Source organism: Aspergillus melleus (genome assembly GCF_016097325.1).
Source record: "Aspergillus melleus strain CBS 546.65 chromosome Unknown contig7, whole genome shotgun sequence".
NCBI classification, from domain to species: Eukaryota; Fungi; Ascomycota; class Eurotiomycetes; order Eurotiales; family Aspergillaceae; genus Aspergillus; species Aspergillus melleus.
The window spans coordinates 407,428-426,082 of NW_025763376.1; the positions used below are offsets into that span (position 1 = coordinate 407,428).

Genomic DNA, 18,655 nt, shown 5'->3' on the forward strand with positions numbered 1-18,655 from the left:
TCACTGGCAGACGCTGACGCCTTTCTTGGCTGCGATGAGCCGATGACGGTGGCCCGCCCGCCCGCAGCGTTAGTAGAATGGACCGTTATAAAGTCTCCCGCATGCCATGTGGGGGTGATCTGGATGATCGCGAAGTCGATATCATTATTTGGAGATCTTTGGAAGGGACATCATGACCACGCAACCGCTCTATCCTGAATATCTACCTGTCAGGCCGGAGGGTTTCACGCCGACACTGGATCTCGCCCCGTTCAAAGTCGACGAGCCGGGGTTGCGCGCGGATCCTGAGCTACCTGAGATTAAGACGGCGAAGTCGAAGTTGAAGAATATCACGCCTCGGATTGGCACTGAGATTCGGGATCTCCAATTGAGTCAGTTGTCGCCAGATGGTCTAGATCAGGTGGCATTGTTGGCCGCTCAGCGAGGCGTGCTTGTATTTGTGAGTATTTCGCCGTTTAACAAGGATAATTTTGTACTAACAGCTTCAGAGAGACCAAGACTTTGCCGACATTGGTCCCCAAAGACAGAAAGAGATTGCGACACATTTCGGTCCACTCCATAAGGTGCGCGCAGAACTAAAGCCAATATACTGTACAGGGCACATTTTCATACTCACACCCATGACACCAGCATCCAACAATGGGCTATCCCCAAGGCACAGGCCCCGAATTCCAAGTAGTATACGCCGACGAGAAAGTGTACGTCCCTCCCCCTCCCCCCTCACCATAATCTATATCATCCCTCAAGCCCACACATGTATACAAAGAGGAACCCTCCGCGATCTCCTCGGCCCCCGAACAAACTACGACCTCTGGCACATCGACCAAACATTCACACCCAACACGCCCGGCACGACCTTCTTCTGGGTCCTCGAGCCCCCCGCCTCCGGAGGTGGCGACACAGCCTTCACCTCTCTCACCTGGGCCTACCAAGCCCTCTCACCATCCTTTCGAGAAGGTCTCCACCGCTTAAAGCTGCTACACACGAGCGCCAGCGTCGGCGAGGTCGCGCGGATCGGACAAGAGCGCGCGCTGAAAGAGGCTGTCAAGACGGAACATCCGCTGGCGATTGCGCATCCGGTGACGCGGGAGCCGGTGCTGTTCGTGAACCCGACGATTGCGCGCCAGGTGGTGGGGTATAAGCCGAGTGAGTCGGAGATGTTGTTGGGGTTCTTGCATGAGCATATACGGTCGTTGGATTTTACGTGTCGCGTGTCGTGGGAGAAGGGGACGGTGGTGGTTTGGGATCAGGTATGCTTTCCCTTGCCTGTTAGTTTTGGGTTAAGGATGCTGGAGGTTGGGATGATGCTAATTGAGTGCCTTGGACAGAGAACTGCGGCGCATTCGGCGGTTCCGGATTTCATTGATGGCGAGAGAAGGCATATGGTGAGAATTATTCCGTATGGGAGTCAACCGCAGCCTGTAGGTTAGGCTATACCCCTAGTAAGAAGAGAAGGATCAAGCGCAAATGTTAAACTGACAAAAGGCAAGTATAAGTAAGCGTGTCGCCAATAGGAACAGCATCATAATTATTCATCAAGATGTTAATTAGACATGATAAAGACCAACATAAGATAGAAGAAAAAGAGGTCCCCATCTCCCCTATACCGGCCTTCTCTGCCTGTACATTCTGTCCTTTCTTCCTGTTTCTCTTCCTGTTTATTGCAAAAGGCGAAAATCCTGAATATGCGCGGCCTGACGCTCAAAACCCATCAAACGCAGCCTTGTAGTCGAATACATACAACTAATTCCCATCTCTATAGAAACGAATCAGCGCGAATAACCCTGCGTATACCAACTCGCAGCCTCCTGCACCCCATCAAAATAAACCCTCTCGCCCGTCATATGAATGCGATGATAATAATCCATCTCGGTATTCTGTCCGGTAAACGCCTTCGTCACCTTGCCCAGCTGCGCATTCACATGATACCCCTTCCCTTTGGAAGAGGGATTCGCGAAGTCGTAGTCGTCGCGGATGGTGAATGATTGGCCGGTCTCGATGACGTGGCCTGTGATGCCCTTGAAGGCGGGAGCGTATTTGACATCGCCCTAGTTTGAGAGGGAGTGGTTAGAAGGCGAGTAGGTTGATAGGGAAGGTTGGGGGTTCATGAATATGTGGGAGGGTTCATACACTGGGCGTGGGATAGTGCGTCACGTAGGAGTTTTGCGGGTTACCACCGCCGGGTCGGCTGGCCTCAAGAAACTTGTCTACTTTGAGGGTATGTCGACCGTTGCTGGTTACAAAGGCAAGGGCGTCTGTGCGGGGTTCCTTGCTTGGGATGATCTGTTCTCGACTCATGATTTGGTTTAACGATGTTCTTATGGGATAGGTAGAATGTGGTTGATAAGAGGGTTGTTGCGGAGAATGAAGATCAGACTTGCAGGAGGAACGGCCCCTTTTATATATCTCAGTTCCTCCCTCCTCTTCTATAATAGAGTCTCTTTTCAGCTCCGTATGAATACGAACGACGAGGCTAAGGGTGGTATAGGATCTGTCCTATAGCATCTGCACTGCACGAGGCTGACTAGGCAGTGTAAGACTTGGCATTAGGTATATCGCCAGCTCTACAAAGCCAATGAAAGATTATATACATATTGGTTCGGTTTTGCTTTTCTAGAGAGACCGCCGTAGCCGCCTACAGGCATCCCAGTCCATGATGAGGGCATCCTAGGCACTGAGCAACCAGAAGAAGATGTATCTCTTGTCAGCCCGCTCGTTGCTTAGCAGGAACTCGTCTTAACACGAAGAACAGATCGGAAATCCAGCAACATCACGACTTGGATGCATTCGCATTCAAAAAGCTTGCGTGATATCCTCGGATATGCAATTGACGAAGATCAATGATCAATAGAATAAGAGTACAGCGTTAAGTAAAGAGATGTCAGCAGTCAGGTCGTTCTCAAGACTGCATCTAAGATACTGCAGAAGAGGGCTGTGAGTAGTATCAAGATTGTGTGTTCTTTTGGAATCAAGCAATTTGTAATAGCTTCATTAATGTTACGGTAGACTTGCGCGGGCTAATATAAATGAGATAGGGTGAAGACTGAATTAGGGTTGGCAGAGGCTTAGGAAGGGTATCCAGCCAAATGAGTGAAACAACACAATCCAACAACAAGCTCTGTACAAAGAACCAAAAGATAGACATAGCTCTGGAGTATCCTGAATATTAGGCACGACTAATAAGATAGAAAGAAAACATTACAACAAAACATAACACATTATATCACAAGCATCACCAACCAACTAGTCCTATCCTCACAACGAAGCATCAAACTTCCCATCCACCTCCACCACCTTCGCAACCGCCTTCTTATACCCCTCTTCCTGCTGCAACCGGTCCACGTACTCCTGCAACTTCGGGTACTGCTCCTTCAAAGGCACTCGGCTGGCGGCCGCGATGACTGGGAAACTCATCATGATGTCGGCGGCCGTGAGCTGCTTTCCGCAGAGGAAGGGACCGCCGTCCGGCGCGGTCTTCAGTCGCTCTTCCAGGAAGGTGAAGTTGGCGTTGACGTTGGGCAGCACGAACATCTCTTCGACTTTGGACGCGACCAGGCGCGGGATGGGCTTAATGAAGAAGGGCATGCCGGGGGCATTTTTGACGGCTATATGAGACGGAGGTTAGTGTCTGTATGAAACGTAGCATTGATTCCGACCACATCCTCAACATAACAATGAATGATAGGGGGAAACATACTATCCATAACCAACTTAAACACCAAAAACGGCATCAACGTGCCCTCCGCATAATGCATGAAATACCGGAATCGCATCCACTCCTCGCTCTCCCCACCGACCTGGCCCTCCTTCCCCTCGGCGTAGCGCTTCGGGACCAACTTCCCGGCGCTATCGAAGTGATCACACAGATACTCGGAGATGGCGCCGGACTCGGCCAGCACGAGCGGCTTGTCGGTGTGCTCGGTCTCGATGGTGATGACGGGCGATTTGCCAAGCGGGTGGATTTTCTTGAGCTCCGGGGGAGCGAGCATGTCGGATCCGCGCTTGAAGGTCTTGAGTTCATATGAGACGCCGAGTTCTTCGAGGAGCCAGAGGATGCGCTGGGAGCGCGACTTCTCGAGCCTGTGTGGGTTTTGGTCAGTTGGTCAGTTGGGGGAGCAAAGGAGGGAGAGAGACGAACCAGTAGAGAGTAATCTTTGCGCCGTTGTTTGCGTCGGCCATGATGAAGATTGTGCGTTGTTTGTTGGGATAGAATAGTGATTGGAGGTACTTCGCAGGTAGCCACCAGCTGTTTATCCAAGGTACAGTACTCCTTTACTTATATACCTAGGTAATAGAGACCAGACTCTAGCAAGGGATCAATCAGGGGATCGTCGCGCTTATATTCTAGACTTCGAGCTCAACCGATCTGAATAATTGTCCTTTGCGCCAGTGTTGAGAAAGCCGGCAGATCAAGCACCACAGCCTCGGAGAAGAATGTCTGAGCCTGTGAAAGGCCACTGCGTCATTGAACCGGTGGGTCTACCGAGAACCTTCGCAACGCTAACTCAATTTTGCGATAGACCGGCTTGAGTGGTGGTGGTGGTGGCTGTAGTGGGAGTAGACCGATCTTCATGTCGTGGTCCATTCTGAGGGGACAGCATCAACCAGCTGATGGCTCGTGTTGCTCGTATTTCATCTCATCTCGACGGGGAAGATAGATGTAAAAAGAGAAAGAGTCGAGGAATCTTTTGCAATCGGATCGATGAAATACCCCGACTGCAGCCAATCACAGCATTGCCAATCCAGTGACCGCTGACTCAGCATTTTATCCCACGTGACCTCACGGGGAACTTCATCGCCCGAGCGCAAAGGGCCGTTTCGATGCTCAATTAGCTGTCGAGTTACGTCCCCAACACCGCAACCATGGCCGGCCCTAGCAAGTGTGAGTGATGTCCTGATCGAGAGTCAGTTGGTTCTTGAGCTAATTTTTTCCGCCTGCAGCTTTGATCCTTGATCCGGCCCTTCAGAAATACTACGGTACTTCCCTCCTCCCCCTCACACGTCTCGCTCTGTTTCGTCTCCGGCGGAGGGTTTAGATTTGAGGTCGACTGCTCCTGGATTTTCGATTGAGTCTGCAGATATAAATGTAGATGCGGAGGAAATGGATCCGACAGACGAAACCCCAGAGCAACGACCCTGATACTGACGTCTTCCCTCGCCAGAACTCAACGCAAACCGCTACAAGTACTTCCGCTGGACGCCGCGCCATGCCTGGTTCTCGTTCCTCTACATGGCCCTGATCCCCGGAACCCTGGGCTACCTTACCTACAAGACGGAGGTATGTTCTGTTCGAACTGGACGTTGAATCGGAGATAGATCCGGCAACTATGGACCTGTGGGCTGGATGGGCTAACTGATTGATTGCTGTGAATAGGGCAAATGGGAGTTCCGCGGAAAGAGGAGGGGCGATTCTATTCTCGAGTATTAAATCGGGTTTGGCTGGTTTGGGATGAGATGATGGAAAATGTGAGGATGGACGCGTGATATGGCTCGGTCGATCGAGCTGCTTGCTCGGAGGGTCTGCGTCGAACTGAATTTTCGATTTGTCGGTGCTGGTTGTGTATCTATTATTGAATATACCGCATGGGTTGGTTTTTGTTCTTCATTTGTGGATTTATGCTGCGAGCATGGGTGTCTGCTTTGCGTGACTGACGAGTAGGGTGTTTCGGTCCTGGACGCTGGCATTGTAGTTCTACTTTCTACCTGTAAGTCAAGTGACCTGATGTCTTCAGGAAGAATATCAATAGATGGAAGCAGAACTGTATGTCAAGTTCATTGATATGTATAAGAACCGGGTATCCCATTCCGGATCACAACTCCATGCAACTAGTCAATCCCTTAAACACTGGCACCAAACAAAAGGCGAACGACAGAAAGATACAGCACAGTAGGCAAATCGACAAAGCTCAACCAAAGCAATCAATCAACCACTCAATACGGTGCCCATCCTCGCCTCCCTCCACGACCCCCTCCTCCCTCCGGTAACCTCTCTCCCCGTTTCCAATCTCCCATGGGCATCATCCCACGATCACCCCCACGATCACCTCTTCCTCCCCTCCCGCCTCCAGACCTCCCAAACCCAGGCTCCCTAAACGCTCTCATCCCCCCTCCAACCGTCGAGCTCATCGCGCCCCGCCCAACCGTCAACGGCGGCGCAACGGACCCATCCTCCAACGGCGGCAACACCGCACAATCAACATAATCGCCAATCACGAACCGCATCTCCTGCAACGTCTTTTCGGCATCATGGCCCTGCAGACGCAGCGCCCGGGCCGCAGGTCCACCCTTCTTCTTGCCCGCGCCCTCGTCCTCCGCCTCATCTTCCCTCCCTTCCTCCTCAAGCCGTCGCTGCGTTTCGTCGCGATACGGACTCTCCCTCGGCCCCACGACCACACTCCCCATGTCCTTGCTTAGATAGCGCCCGCGCGCATCGGGCCCCATACTCGCCGCCGCCTTCGTGTCGGGGTAAATGAGTCGGAAGCAGAGTCTCGTGCCGACGGCCGGGTCGGGCAGAAGCGATGGTAACGCGGACGTGAGCAGCTGCGAGAGCTCGCGCAGGGTGCACGACTGCCAGGTGTAGATCTGCAGGTGCGGTGGGAGGTTGCTGGTAGCTTGTTGTTGTTGTTGCTGGGGCGGCGGGGATCGCGAGCGGATCGAGTTCGGTCCGCTGAGAGGGCCGCTGTAGTTGTGTGGGGGGCTGGGAGGGGCGAAGTCGGAGAGCGGGTGGAAGTTGTTGACGCGATAGAAGAGCTTTAGGTGGAAGGGGGTGGTGGATTGGCGGTCGATTTTGGGGGGTTTGGGCGCATCGCGAGCGGCCATTTTGGAAGATTTTTTTTCTTGATGATCGGGTGTTTTAGAGGTGAGTGGATGGGTGAGTGTTTGATTGTTGTGTTGATGTTGAGACTTGAGGTGGAGGATTGTCGCGGGTAGAGAATTGAGAGTGGTGGAGGGGATGGAGAAGCGCAATGGAGAGGTTGCAGGAAGAATGGAGGTGAAGCTTGTCGTTTTGTCACGGGGAAGAGAAGAGCTGAGCTCCGCCGCCGCAGAAGATCTTCTCCGCCTCCACTTCCACCTCCTTCTCTTTCCCTCTCTCTCCACTCTAACAAATCCATTCCACTCTGACCAACCGACCTGGTCTTCAGCTCTTTTACATTAATTTCATTTCTACTCCATACCGGCAATACCTATCTCTATACTAACGTGATCAAATCCCACACCACCCACCATGGATTTCGCCGCCTTAATGGCCAAAGAAATCTCCAAGGCCAAACCCGAAAAGAAAGCCGACACCTCATCCACCACCACCGCCCCAGAAAAGAAATACATGCGCCGCGCAGACATCGAAGCCGCGCGCGTAACCGCCTACAAAGAAGAACAAGAGCGACTCCAACGCGAGCGCGAAGAACGTCAAACCCAGAAACGCAAACACGAAGAAGAAGAAGCCGAGCGGCGGCTGCAGCGCGAAGAAAAGAAGCGCCGACTGGCTGAGGAGTCTCGGAAGCGGCGCGAGGAAGAAGAGGCGGAGCAGGAGCGACAACGGCGGAAGAGGTTGGGTTTGCCGGAGTTACCACCTGCTGGCGAGAAAGAAGACGACAGCGCCCTAGGTGAGCAGGAAGAGGATATCCCTGACGAGGAGCTGGTTGGGAAGTTGCGCGAGCTGGGCGAGCCGGTGTGTTTGTTTGGCGAGACGCATCGGGGTCGATTGCGTCGGTACCGCCGGGTCGTGCAGCGGGCGTCGGCGCCGCAGCAGAAGTTGTCGGATGGGCCGATTCCGACGACGTTGGAGTTGGTGCCGGAGGTGGAGATGAAGATCTCGACGACCCTGCCGAAGGATGTTGAGGGGCGTAAGTATCTGTTCAGGCAGCTGGCGTCGTATTTCAATATGGTGCTGAAGGAGTGGGAATTGGCGCTGGCGAAGCGGGATGCAACTGTGAAGCAGAGTCTGCAGGGACGACAGGCCTACAATGCGATGGTGCAGTCGAGGGATAATTTGAAGCCGCTGTTCCGGAAATTCGAGAAGGTCGATCTGGATGATGGTGTGCTGGAACACATTGTGGAAATCGCCCACAAGGCTCAGCAGCGGCGATATGTCGATGCAAATGATGCCTATTTACGACTAAGTATTGGAAAAGCGTATGTCTTATATTTTACTCTTACCCCTTCCAGTTCCTGACACATAGCTAACAATTCGCAGTGCATGGCCCATCGGTGTAACCATGGTTGGTATCCACGAACGTTCAGCTCGAGAGAAACTGCACCAGAGTGATCAGCAGGCCCACATTCTGAGCGATGAGATTACTCGAAAGTATCTGCAGAGTATTAAGCGATGCTTGAGCTTTGCGCAGACTCGCTGGCCCCCGGATGATCAGCTGCAGATCATGGGTTAGTGGCAGGACTGGTCTGATCTGTTAAGATGGGAGATAGTTATATTGTATAATAACGAGGATGAGATTTATACCCATTCATTTTCGACGTCGTACTACTGGTATATTTAACTGGTGGATAGACATACATGTGTTATGTTATCACTGATTGGAAACGAGCAAAGTGATCAAATCAATGTGAATAAATGCATTGTCTAACAATGTTGTAATCCCGCATACCATCTTGCTGTTATCAGTTGGCACTCGCTGCGTGTATGCGTTCAAGTATATACATAATCAAAGCCCCCCCAATAATACAAGCTAACTTCTATCAAACAAGCATACGTTCATATATCGTCTCAGACCGCAAGGTTCTATCATTTCCACATACCAATAAAAGACCTCCAAAGACTTCCAAAGAAGCCCGAATCCCGGAAAGAAGGGATCGTGTCATGCGTCTCGTGCTTTTCCAAACAAACATCCATCTTATTGCTAGGATAGATATCATGGCCATCTAGACCGTGCATCACGCTCAAGGGCGAATCCTGCGATCGAGCAGCGGTGACCGGTCTGCTCCTGGCCTTGGCCTCCCCGGTATACGCACCGATCAGCTTCCCTGCGGTTTGGACGCAGCTGCCGTGCGAAAAGCGGATGAGGGAGTCGCCCGTCAAACTGCCGATGATGAAGACGTCCTTTGCGACCTCCATGCTCTCAAGTACTTTCCCTCGAAGGGTCTGGCTTGAGATGGTAGGATTTATTTCACCCCTTTCATCAACGCCGACAACCTCTGAGAGAAGGGCAGGGTCAAGGTACCCCAGGCTTCCGCGGCGACCGGTCGCGTAGACCATGCCGCGTACAACGCGGGTGAATGTCGTTCCGTCGTCCTGGCGGAAGGTGATCGTTGCCGATTCTTTCTGAGCGTCGACAGATATAATTTCGGTGTTCGGGTGGCCGTCGTACACCTGATCCCAGGGACGGTCTCCGAGGAAGGAGCTTGAAACGGTTCGCTTCGTCCGGGCAGGACGCTTCGCCGTGCTGGAGCTATGGGCAACGGCGGCGCGCTTCATCAGACGGTACACGCCCGCATACTCGGGGTATGCATGCTGATGGCAGCCGCGCAAGGGGGACGGCCGATTCTCGGGGTCCCATTTAAAGATGTGGATGATCTTTTGATCTTTTGGTGCCGAGATGATGACATCCGCGGCGGAGAAGCCCGATCCGATGACAAGAAGCGGGATCCGAGGTGTTGGTTCCAGCGACACCAGTGGTTCTAGCATCGGACGGGGTTGTATAACCTGGGTGAAAATGCCACTGGCGAGAACCAGGTGCTTACAGTGGATGTTATGGGAGCGGATGTAGAAGCCGTTCGCAGTTCTCGAGATACCATCCAAGCGTTCGTGGCATCGGAAGACATCATCAATCTGCACGACCTTGGGATACGCACGGAAATAATCCACCGTCTCCTGCCGGCTAGGCCGCGTGAACGCCGGAAGGTCGTTGCCGGTAACTCTGCGGTAGTGCTCCGCGAAAGAATAGCCGGGCAAGGACAGCATGGACGCATAACTTAGGGTCTGGATATCCCAGCTCGCCGGCATCAAATTATCATTCCATTGGCCACCGGGTTGTGGTGTATTTCCGAAGACCAGGTGCGGAACGGCTTTTTCGGGCACATGTCGCCATTCGATGTTGGTGGTACTTCCGAGCTCCTCCACGTCGACGCTAGGTCGGACTAGGGTGTCGAGTAGCACATTGACGGGAAGGGCCTGGGTCGAATAAGACAGCCGAGACGCAGCAAAGTGTTCGGTCAGTGCGTCTACATCCGCATCGAGCAGTTCCGGGGCCGCTTTCAACTTGGCATGCAGGAGGGGGTCGGGATGGGGAGGATTGGAGGCGTAATAGGGTAGGTGACCATGCAGGATGAACGATAGGATCATGGCCGATGGCCCGTTCCCTGTCAGGATCGAGATTAGGTTCTATCACGACATGCCCATTGGCAGAGAATGGCCCCCGGATCTCCAAGGGAATGGCGACATACCGATGATAATGGTGTCAGTTTCCATTGAAGGCAATTTTTGAGCCTCCGTCCGCCCAGTCAGCGCGGAGCATTCTGTACGAGACATGCGATAGGAAGAGGACCTTCAATCCAACGGCTCAATGAGTGGAGAAGAGCAAGACAAGGACCTTCCGACGAAGGAAGTGCATGTGGACGGCCATCGAGAGCCTGAATCATGAGGGAACGACGAGAGAACAATGGGATCGTCTGGGGAGGCGAGGGGAGGAGTGAAGGATTCCGCAAATCGTCGCTCGCTGACAAAACCAGCTCCGGCTCAGCAAGAAATTCTGAGCCCGCACCGGCGGGGAATTCGATAGAAACTTGGTTGGATCGGGAAAGCCGGTGGTTTTCGGAGACTTGCGTGACTGGGGATCCATCCGAGCCCGGACTTTTTAGTTCAGACGGCTTCCCTAGACATCCAGGATTGACTTTCCCAGGCGGTTTTGAGAGATCAAACTCTGTTCATCATTCCTGTTGCCGTATTGCCATGAGGAAGACTACCATGGACAAAGGGAAGATCATCGGCATTATTGGAAGCGGGCGGCGGGGAACCAAATCAGTCCCGGCTTAGCTAATCCATCGATTCACTCGTCAACAAGTTGGCGAGTCACAGTTATGTCATTGTACCGATGTCCTGCAGATGTCAGACGATGGTGATAGTCTGACATATTGCAGAGCTGTTATATGTGGCTGTTGTATCCCTGTAACCAGCTAATATGTATCAAAATAACCCCATTCAAAAATAACAAATTCCTCGGCACCAATCGTGCTTAAAAAGCACACATGTAGAGTCATAAGATAGGTAGCCTAGTAAGGGATCCGTGAGCGTTGTCTTTTAGACCTGGTTAGCTTCATTTGAGCCTCAGAATGCTACTGTGTGATTGTAGCTCAGCGAAGAATTTCCTCCTTAGTCTTTGCATAAGATTCTCTAAAATCACGCACTTCGCTTTCCAGCCTTACAAGACTTTTCGACAGTTCGCCCACCTCTTTCTGAAGAAAAGCCCCTACCCTTCCGTTTTCTGCACTCAATGTGTCGATATTAAAGTTCTTTTTCAGTAAATTTTCGAATTCCTCTCGCTGCTCCGACACAAACTCTAAACTATGAGCAAAGTCAACACTGACTAGAAGGAGAAAAATTCTAGTCGACGCATGGACTGTTGCAATTGAAGCGCATAATTGCTTCACTGCAAATTATTAATACCACTGAGTGCTGGATAATGATGCCTCAGGACTCACTTGTCATAGTACGACCATATTCCCAAGTCTTGTATACGCAGACAATGCCTGAGCCTGCCGCCACAAGACCACCTCCAACCTTCAACCCAGTCTTCAAGAGCTGTAGAGATTGCGCCCCGCCAGGTATTGGACAAAAGTGTGCAGCCACTGCCACCAAACCTGAGACAACACTTGTGCTTCCATACAAGAGCACTCGTTCGAAAAGGGCGTCCGAGAAAGGAATTATTGCCTCCAGGAAAGGGTGAACAGCGCTTACAAGCTCTTGTAGATGGCGGACAATCGTTCTTGACTCGGATGCCGTTGGGTTCCTGACGGTAGGGTTGCTTGGCATTCCGAGATTGTCGACAGCTTGTATATATTCGATTTAGTGGTTACCATGAAGGAGATCGCCTCTAGGTGCTGGCTACTTACCAAGGAGCTTTACCTGCTCTTCAAGCTTGCGTGATGCGTCGAATAATGGGTCGCTTGCTTTCGAAAGCAGCTCTACCAGGGTCTGCTGGTCCAAGTGCTCAAGCGTTTCCTTATACTCCTGGACGTAAGCAACGAGCAAGCTCGATTTGACGTATTCCACATACATGCTTGATTCTGTCCCCAGCATCCAAAGCCCATCCACAAGCATGTTGGTGAGCAACTTTTAACATTTTGGCTAATACTTCCGAGATTGGTTTTGCAAACTCGTCAATGGTGTCCTTTGATATCCAAGTAAATATGTCTGTATCGTAAACAAACTGGTTTACGAGTAGCGCGTAATGGTTACTAATAGGATATTAGGGCACCAAAATGCGTTATAGTGGTAAATGATTGACTTACTAGAGATTTGATCCCTGATCTCCCCAAGAGGCCTGCTGTGGTGCTGGCCGAGCCTCATACCCTTGTCTCAGCTGGGTGAAGATGAAGACCAACCAAAAGGTCTTGTCTGTATCCTCTAAAGGAGGCACCGAATGCGGAAGTATGCCCAGATAACCCTTTTCGGCAACACATGTGTGTAAGGAGCTTGGACTCTTCCAATCTAACAGACTTTTGCACAAGCTTTTGATTTCTATACCCACATGTTCATCCCCTGAATCCATTGTACGATGAGTGAGGGTGACCTAAATATGATGGCGGGGGAGAGTTTCTAAGCCGTCTGATAAAGAAGCTGTATAGGAGACATACCTGGACACGAGTTCGGGCGACTTCATTCCTAGTGAGGCGATTACAACCTATGCAGCACCACCCGAAACCTTCAGCCTTTCTCAGTTCCGCCAGAGCATCAATAATGTGCCCATGGAGATCGTTTGGTGGCTCCGGGCTCGTATACAGAAGAACGAAGCGCACACTGAGGGTCTGCGGGGAACCCTTTGTTGGGGCAGTTGACATTATCATGAATTTGAAGGAATATAGATAATTCCACAGAAACGAGGCATGCCCTTGTTGATCAAGCCGGTGGAGAAAATGATTGTTTGGGCTTCGAAGGTTCGTTCTATCGAATACCCCACTTTACACACTAACCTGTGGGACTACAACCAGGTTCTCGATGGTTTTCCGTTCCGACAGCCCCTCCCTATAGGATTGGACCTCCGGCCTGCATACCTAAGGTACTCCCAAGTCTCCGAGTTGCCAAGAGAATTGAACACCGCCATTTATGCAGTATCCAGTTTGCTGAGCACTCAGAGTCGATCAATAGATCCCCATCTATCTCGCGTATAGCATACTAATAAGAACGTAACATCTAATGCGACATGTTACTTCGTTATCGGATGAGACTCTATTAGACAGTGCCTACTTGTTAATCAATAGCAGTCCTTGATTTCTGGGCACCTGACCTCTGGAAAGATATACATTCTTAATATTTATGCATCCTAAAAAGGAAAAGAGCCCTCTGTTTCAAAAACCCAACTAATCCCATCCATCACCGAGAGCACCACCAGGAAGAAACGCCTGTATCGCAGGATTCCCTCCGTGATATATCCGCAGATACTCGCAAATAGAAGGGCATTCGACTCTCGCTCGAAGTTCGATCCACCAGATACCGCGACCCGCCTTGCGGTACCACAGATACAGCAACACCAGCGCGACGGGGTCCTTCTGCCGCAACAAGTCCTCGAACGAGCCATAGATACACCGCGGGAAGAGCTGTGTCGGGCCCGTAGTAACCTCACTATCCGGGAGATCCAAGACATGTGAAACGGCATGAGCAGCATCGAAATACGGATTATCTTCCGCCGTAGATCCCTCATCGAGGGAACATATCCCAGCCAACGCGCATGGAATACCATCTACACCCCTCTCCGGCAAGGGGTATTGCATTTGCGCAAAAGTCGTGGCCATCACGCGGAACAGACTGTCTGGTCGGAGCGGGTTCACGATATGCCACAGGGACATCTTCCCCTTGCTGAGACGTAGCCAGTCCAGATGGGCGTGGTCGCAGGGATTCAAGGGCCATGATTCTTCGGGTGTGGTGGCGTCAGGGGAGGAGAAGGATAGGATGGCCAGCGCGGCTGCTGTGCCCCAGATTGGGTCCCTGTCTTTTGGGTGGATCGGTTCTCGGAGTCGTTCGTTGAGAAGGGCGGTGCTTTGGGACCAGTGGTAGCATTCTGATAGACTGCGGCTATGGCCTACTGGGTTGTTTAGACGGCGGTCGTACGAATAGGCCACGGCTAGGGAGGCGTGCATTAAACAGGGGTACTGTAGGCGATCTATCAGCCAAATTGAGACTTGTAAAATGTAGTTCCGCTTCCAGCGTGTCAGGTGCTTGACAGGCCGAAAGTATACATTCGGACTTACTGTGAAAGCTAGTCTCAGGAGCCTCCGATTAACGTATCTCATATCAGGGTCATTCGGGGTGATGAGACTATCTCCAAGATACCGGGTGATGAAATCCTGACACTTTGAGTTCAGTTGAAAGCATGTGGATTCGTCCGACGTCCAGACAGCACTGGCAACAGGGGGATGAAGTTGTGATTTTCCTCGAACCATCAATTGCCTTCCCTTGTCACCAGCAGCGATGGGCTGTAGATCGGGAACATTAGACATGAAGTTGCATATTACCCCGAATGCACTACATCTCTTGCAATGAGGCTTGCCTTCGTCGCACTATGATATCAGATAATACGTTCAGCCAAGCACTAGACTAATATATACGCAAGAGAGAGTCATCTACCTACCTTGAGTTTTCGAAGCTTGCAATTTCGGCAACCAAATCGTGACCTGCGCTGAGTCCTATGCTGGCGAGCTTCATTTGGGCAAGCCGAGGCCATACTTGATCAACTAGCCAATGCGTCGCGCAGCTTGTCTGAGGGATTTTCCCAAGCTGGAAGTAGATTCATTGACGTGGAGAAAGGGCCCCATATCGTAGACGCTAAAACTTCACGCTAACCGTCGCTCGGATGCAGAGGTCGCTGATTGGCGGTGTGATCTGATCCTACCATCTACTTCATCAACAAAAGATGGCAGAGAGTGAGTAACTTGGAATTGATGACTCGAGAATATAAAAAGATGGGTTTTCCTCTAGACCCTAGAGAAAGATCGTAATGTCTGCAGCATCAGAACCACAAATCCTTGACTTGCTTTGAACACTAGTCTCGTTTTTATATATCATCAAACCTCCCTTTGAAACCACCTACTACTTCTAAGAATATCATAACTACAAATGTCCACCCACCTCGCCGCCATATCCCCCGCCAAAGGCCAGCCCTTTGAGCTCCAAACCCGTCCTACCCCAAAGCCTGGACCCGACGAGCTCCTCATCGCCGTCAAGTCCGTGGCCCTGAACCCGGCAGACGCCATCATGCGTGACCAAGGCCTCTTCATACCCACCTACCCCGCGGTCCTTGGCTTCGACATGTCCGGATTAGTGCTCGAGGTCGGCAGCAACGTTCCTACCAGTACATCTGAAGAGGGTCAGACCCTGTCCTTCCGACCGGAGACCCGCGTCGCCGCCTACGCCGCCTTGGTCTGGAAGTCCTGCGATCCAGACTACGGGCCCTTCCAAGAACGATGCCTCGTCCCTTGGCAGCATGCAGTGCCCCTTCCGGACGAAAACATGTCTTGGAACCTTGCAGCGACCTTGCCCGTTGCCGTCGAGGTGCCCCTGAACGCGTGGGATATGATGGGGATCCCTCGGATGGGCGAAGTCAGTGCTTCTGCGCCACCCAATGCTGGCTCTCCCGGTATCGATGACACCAAGGGAAAGACGCAGAAAGGTACCGTGGCCAAAAACGAAGCGCTCCTCATTTGGGGCGCATCCTCGAGCGTCGGCACCATGGGCGTGCAAACAGCCCGACTACTACGGGAAGATCCCAACTCTGCTTTCGCGGCCGTGTACGCCACGGCTGGATCGGCGAACAAAAGCTATGTGGCTGCATTGGGCGCAGACCGCGTGTTCGACTACAAAGACTCACATGTCGTGGATGCGATCGTCTCGGCGGCCAAGGAGGACGGGTTCGTGATCCGGCATTGTTTTCTGGCTACTGGGCAACTGGCGATATGTCAGGCTGTGCTGAAGGCATTTCTGGAAGATGGCGAAGATAGGAAGACAGCAAAGATTGGATCGGCACCCCCCGTTCCTCCAGATGCGGAGATCGTGGACGGTGTGGAGACGATATTTGTAGTTCCCTCGATGGTAGAAGGGGAGAGGTTGAAGCAGTTCCAATACTGGATTGGGACGTGGTTGAGGGAGAACCTGATTAAGGGAACCATCAAGCCGAGTCCGGAGCCGAGCGTCGTGGGAAAGGGCTTGGGAGCTATTGATTCTGGGTTGGATATACTTCTCCGGGGTGTGAGTTGTAAGAAGTTGGTTGTTGAAGTTGCGGAGTGAGCAGGCTGCCTAGGCAAGTCGCAAGAGCACCTCAGGCTCCAGGCTGCTCTGCTATTTCCGGGTGGTTCCGCGGGAGCGGCTTCAAGTATCAGAGATAGAGAGCGTTATTATAATTCAAAGATATTGGACATTGATCAACATTATCTTTCATTTTCGTTCAAGGACCTTAATTAAGGCTATTTTCACTTTCAACTTCAATTGGATTAGAGCAGGTATATTGGTAACCGTGGAATGAGATGATATGAGAATGACGATAACAAGTTGTAGTCTGATCTTGAAAGAATATAGATTCAAATCAAGCAGCACCTTGCATATACTACTTGGGCTTGTCGATCTCGGACGGAGCAATTTCCGCCTTGCGGGGATTTGCCCCCTTTTCGGAAATTAGGGCCTAGGGCTGACAAGTCCTCGAGCCCCAGACCCTACTTTCCCAAAAAGAGAACTGGCTGACGCGTTGGACCAGGCCTTGTCCGACCGGAGGAAGACCTGCCAAAGCACCTCCGCGGAATTCGAAAGAAAAGTGGTTAGAATCAAAGGGACCGGAATTATCGGCGCTGCCATGATCGCGTCGCTTAGTCGCTCGTGTCGCCCGTTCTGTTCTTCCTAGAGGCTAGGTAGTTAGCTGGCTACGCTACGTCTGTCGGAGTTGGTTCCTGAGGTTTCTCCGCAGGGTCCCTCCGCCGCAAGTATGTACCATCTGGCCAAGTCTTTGTATATGCAGGCCACCAGCAAAGAAGGTACGTTATTGAACTTTCTCTCTTACACATTTACTCTGTGGATGCGCATCGGCAGAGGTGCAGCGCAGCGCAGCGCAGCGCAGCGCAGTCGCAAAACAAACCTAAACTAACATCCCTCTCCCCTACCTAGAATACTCCGTTCTTCTCCTCGGTCTCGACAACGCTGGCAAGACAACGCTCCTCTCCCAGATCAAAGCCCTCTTCCAACCCCGTCCCGATGGCACCCCAGCCCCGAACCCAGGCAAGACCGTGCCCACGGTCGGCCAGAACGTGACCACCATCTCCCTACCCGACATGTACCTGAAGATCTGGGACGTGGGCGGACAACTCACGATGCGAAACCTCTGGCAAAGCTACTACGCCAGCTGTCACGCGATCGTGTTCGTCGTCGACAGCACCGACGTCGGCCAAGATCCCGACGTGACCCGTCTACCTTCTTCGTCTTCGGCTGCGAATAACCGCCGACGGAGCTCGTCGGGAAGTGATCCCGCCGATGCCTTCACGGAGGAGATGGTGGGCATTGATGCTCCCGGGAGTGACTTTGGTCGGCTGGATGAGTGTCGACAAGTGTTGGAGTCGGTGTTACAGCATGCCGATGTCGCGGGGGTGCCGATCCTAGTGTTGGCGAACAAACAGGACCGCGAGGATTCGGTGGAGGTGGTGCGCATTAAGGAAGGGTTTGTGCGCAAGGTCTTTGAGGGCGATACCGGGACTGCGCTGCGTGATAGTCGCGTGTTGCCCGTTAGTGCTTTGCTCGGGTCGGGTGTCCAGGAGGCTGTCGAGTGGGTGCAGACTCGTGTGCGGTGGAATAAAGACGCCAGACCTCCACTGATGAGGTGATGTGATGCGTCTTTCCCCCTAATTTCTGGCTGCGGGCCTCAGACAAAGCCTACTCCGTGCGATGGCCGGTCGCGACTCTTGCTGATCGACGGGGATGTCTCTTTTTGGGCGCTGGGGAGGGAATCTATTTTGCTTTTTGATTTGTTTAATGAATGCGATGATACCTATGTTTCTTTCTGTGATACTATGCGTTTCGACCTGTTCATATGTTCTAATTCTATAGATAATTTTGATTCTTGATTCTTGAAGCAAGATGGCTGTTCACGTGCTATATAACCAAAAGTAACCTTACCAAAGCCTCACCACCGTTAGCGCAACTCTATAGATCAAAATAGAAATACCTTAGAAGAATTCCGTAGGTTTACGAGAAGCAATCGACCGAACTAGACCACCTTCTCTCAAGCCTAATTACATCTCACCCTACAGATATCCTGGAAGATTGGGCGCGATCGAAGTTATCGTCCACGCCACCGGAAACGGCGTTGCCATCGGATCGTCAACAACGACGTCACCCGCTGTGCGAGCATGGAAAGACAAGGATGTTCGACACTTGATGACGCTCTGTCCTGTTGTCAGCGACCAGACTACCGTGGAAAAGGTACCGTGGGGATGGGATTCGATGAAGTCA

General features: G+C 52.0%; 11 protein-coding genes across 11 annotated transcripts; 5 read left to right on the forward strand and 6 right to left on the reverse strand.

Annotated features, from left to right (window-relative positions):
• Positions 1–172: 172 nt before the first annotated feature.
• LDX57_011103 (TauD/TfdA dioxygenase family protein) lies at positions 173–1,430 on the forward strand (the record flags this gene model as incomplete). Its single annotated transcript, XM_046092849.1, has 4 exons — positions 173–439; positions 489–563; positions 631–698; positions 767–1,430. The coding sequence occupies 4 exons, from the start codon at positions 173–175 to the stop codon at positions 1,428–1,430; spliced, it is 1,074 nt and encodes a 357-aa protein (XP_045948827.1).
• Positions 1,431–1,505: 75 nt separating this feature from the next.
• LDX57_011104 (uncharacterized protein) lies at positions 1,506–2,493 on the reverse strand. Its single transcript, XM_046092850.1, has 2 exons — positions 2,131–2,493; positions 1,506–2,048 (listed from the first exon to the last, which is right to left on the reverse strand). The coding sequence occupies exons 1-2, from the start codon at positions 2,296–2,298 to the stop codon at positions 1,770–1,772; spliced, it is 447 nt and encodes a 148-aa protein (XP_045948828.1). The 5' UTR covers positions 2,299–2,493; the 3' UTR covers positions 1,506–1,769.
• Positions 2,494–3,142: 649 nt separating this feature from the next.
• On the reverse strand, positions 3,143–4,834 carry GTT1 (glutathione S-transferase). The gene is made up of 3 exons (XM_046092851.1): positions 4,139–4,834; positions 3,698–4,080; positions 3,143–3,605 (listed from the first exon to the last, which is right to left on the reverse strand). The coding sequence occupies exons 1-3, from the start codon at positions 4,177–4,179 to the stop codon at positions 3,256–3,258; spliced, it is 774 nt and encodes a 257-aa protein (XP_045948829.1). The 5' UTR covers positions 4,180–4,834; the 3' UTR covers positions 3,143–3,255.
• A 29-nt stretch (positions 4,835–4,863) lies between these two features.
• On the forward strand, positions 4,864–5,428 carry LDX57_011106 (uncharacterized protein; the record flags this gene model as incomplete). Its single annotated transcript, XM_046092852.1, has 4 exons — positions 4,864–4,882; positions 4,942–4,977; positions 5,163–5,278; positions 5,375–5,428. 4 exons carry the CDS (start codon positions 4,864–4,866, stop codon positions 5,426–5,428), a joined length of 225 nt encoding a protein of 74 aa, XP_045948830.1.
• A 503-nt stretch (positions 5,429–5,931) lies between these two features.
• Positions 5,932–6,819, reverse strand: LDX57_011107 (SAP18 family protein; the record flags this gene model as incomplete). Its single annotated transcript, XM_046092853.1, has 1 exon — positions 5,932–6,819. One exon carries the CDS (start codon positions 6,817–6,819, stop codon positions 5,932–5,934), a length of 888 nt encoding a protein of 295 aa, XP_045948831.1.
• A 406-nt stretch (positions 6,820–7,225) lies between these two features.
• On the forward strand, positions 7,226–8,387 carry LDX57_011108 (mRNA splicing protein PRP18; the record flags this gene model as incomplete). Its single annotated transcript, XM_046092854.1, has 2 exons — positions 7,226–8,133; positions 8,195–8,387. 2 exons carry the CDS (start codon positions 7,226–7,228, stop codon positions 8,385–8,387), a joined length of 1,101 nt encoding a protein of 366 aa, XP_045948832.1.
• A 353-nt stretch (positions 8,388–8,740) lies between these two features.
• Positions 8,741–10,297, reverse strand: LDX57_011109 (uncharacterized protein; the record flags this gene model as incomplete). The annotated part of the gene is made up of 1 exon (XM_046092855.1): positions 8,741–10,297. The coding sequence occupies one exon, from the start codon at positions 10,295–10,297 to the stop codon at positions 8,741–8,743; it is 1,557 nt and encodes a 518-aa protein (XP_045948833.1).
• A 1,758-nt stretch (positions 10,298–12,055) lies between these two features.
• On the reverse strand, positions 12,056–12,271 carry LDX57_011110 (uncharacterized protein; the record flags this gene model as incomplete). The annotated part of the gene is made up of 1 exon (XM_046092856.1): positions 12,056–12,271. One exon carries the CDS (start codon positions 12,269–12,271, stop codon positions 12,056–12,058), a length of 216 nt encoding a protein of 71 aa, XP_045948834.1.
• Positions 12,272–13,530: 1,259 nt separating this feature from the next.
• Positions 13,531–14,307, reverse strand: LDX57_011111 (uncharacterized protein; the record flags this gene model as incomplete). Its single annotated transcript, XM_046092857.1, has 1 exon — positions 13,531–14,307. One exon carries the CDS (start codon positions 14,305–14,307, stop codon positions 13,531–13,533), a length of 777 nt encoding a protein of 258 aa, XP_045948835.1.
• A 976-nt stretch (positions 14,308–15,283) lies between these two features.
• LDX57_011112 (zinc-binding alcohol dehydrogenase family protein) lies at positions 15,284–16,450 on the forward strand (the record flags this gene model as incomplete). The annotated part of the gene is made up of 1 exon (XM_046092858.1): positions 15,284–16,450. The coding sequence occupies one exon, from the start codon at positions 15,284–15,286 to the stop codon at positions 16,448–16,450; it is 1,167 nt and encodes a 388-aa protein (XP_045948836.1).
• A 688-nt stretch (positions 16,451–17,138) lies between these two features.
• Positions 17,139–18,027, forward strand: ARL3 (ADP-ribosylation factor family protein; the record flags this gene model as incomplete). Its single annotated transcript, XM_046092859.1, has 2 exons — positions 17,139–17,187; positions 17,318–18,027. The coding sequence occupies 2 exons, from the start codon at positions 17,139–17,141 to the stop codon at positions 18,025–18,027; spliced, it is 759 nt and encodes a 252-aa protein (XP_045948837.1).
• Positions 18,028–18,655: the final 628 nt, after the last annotated feature.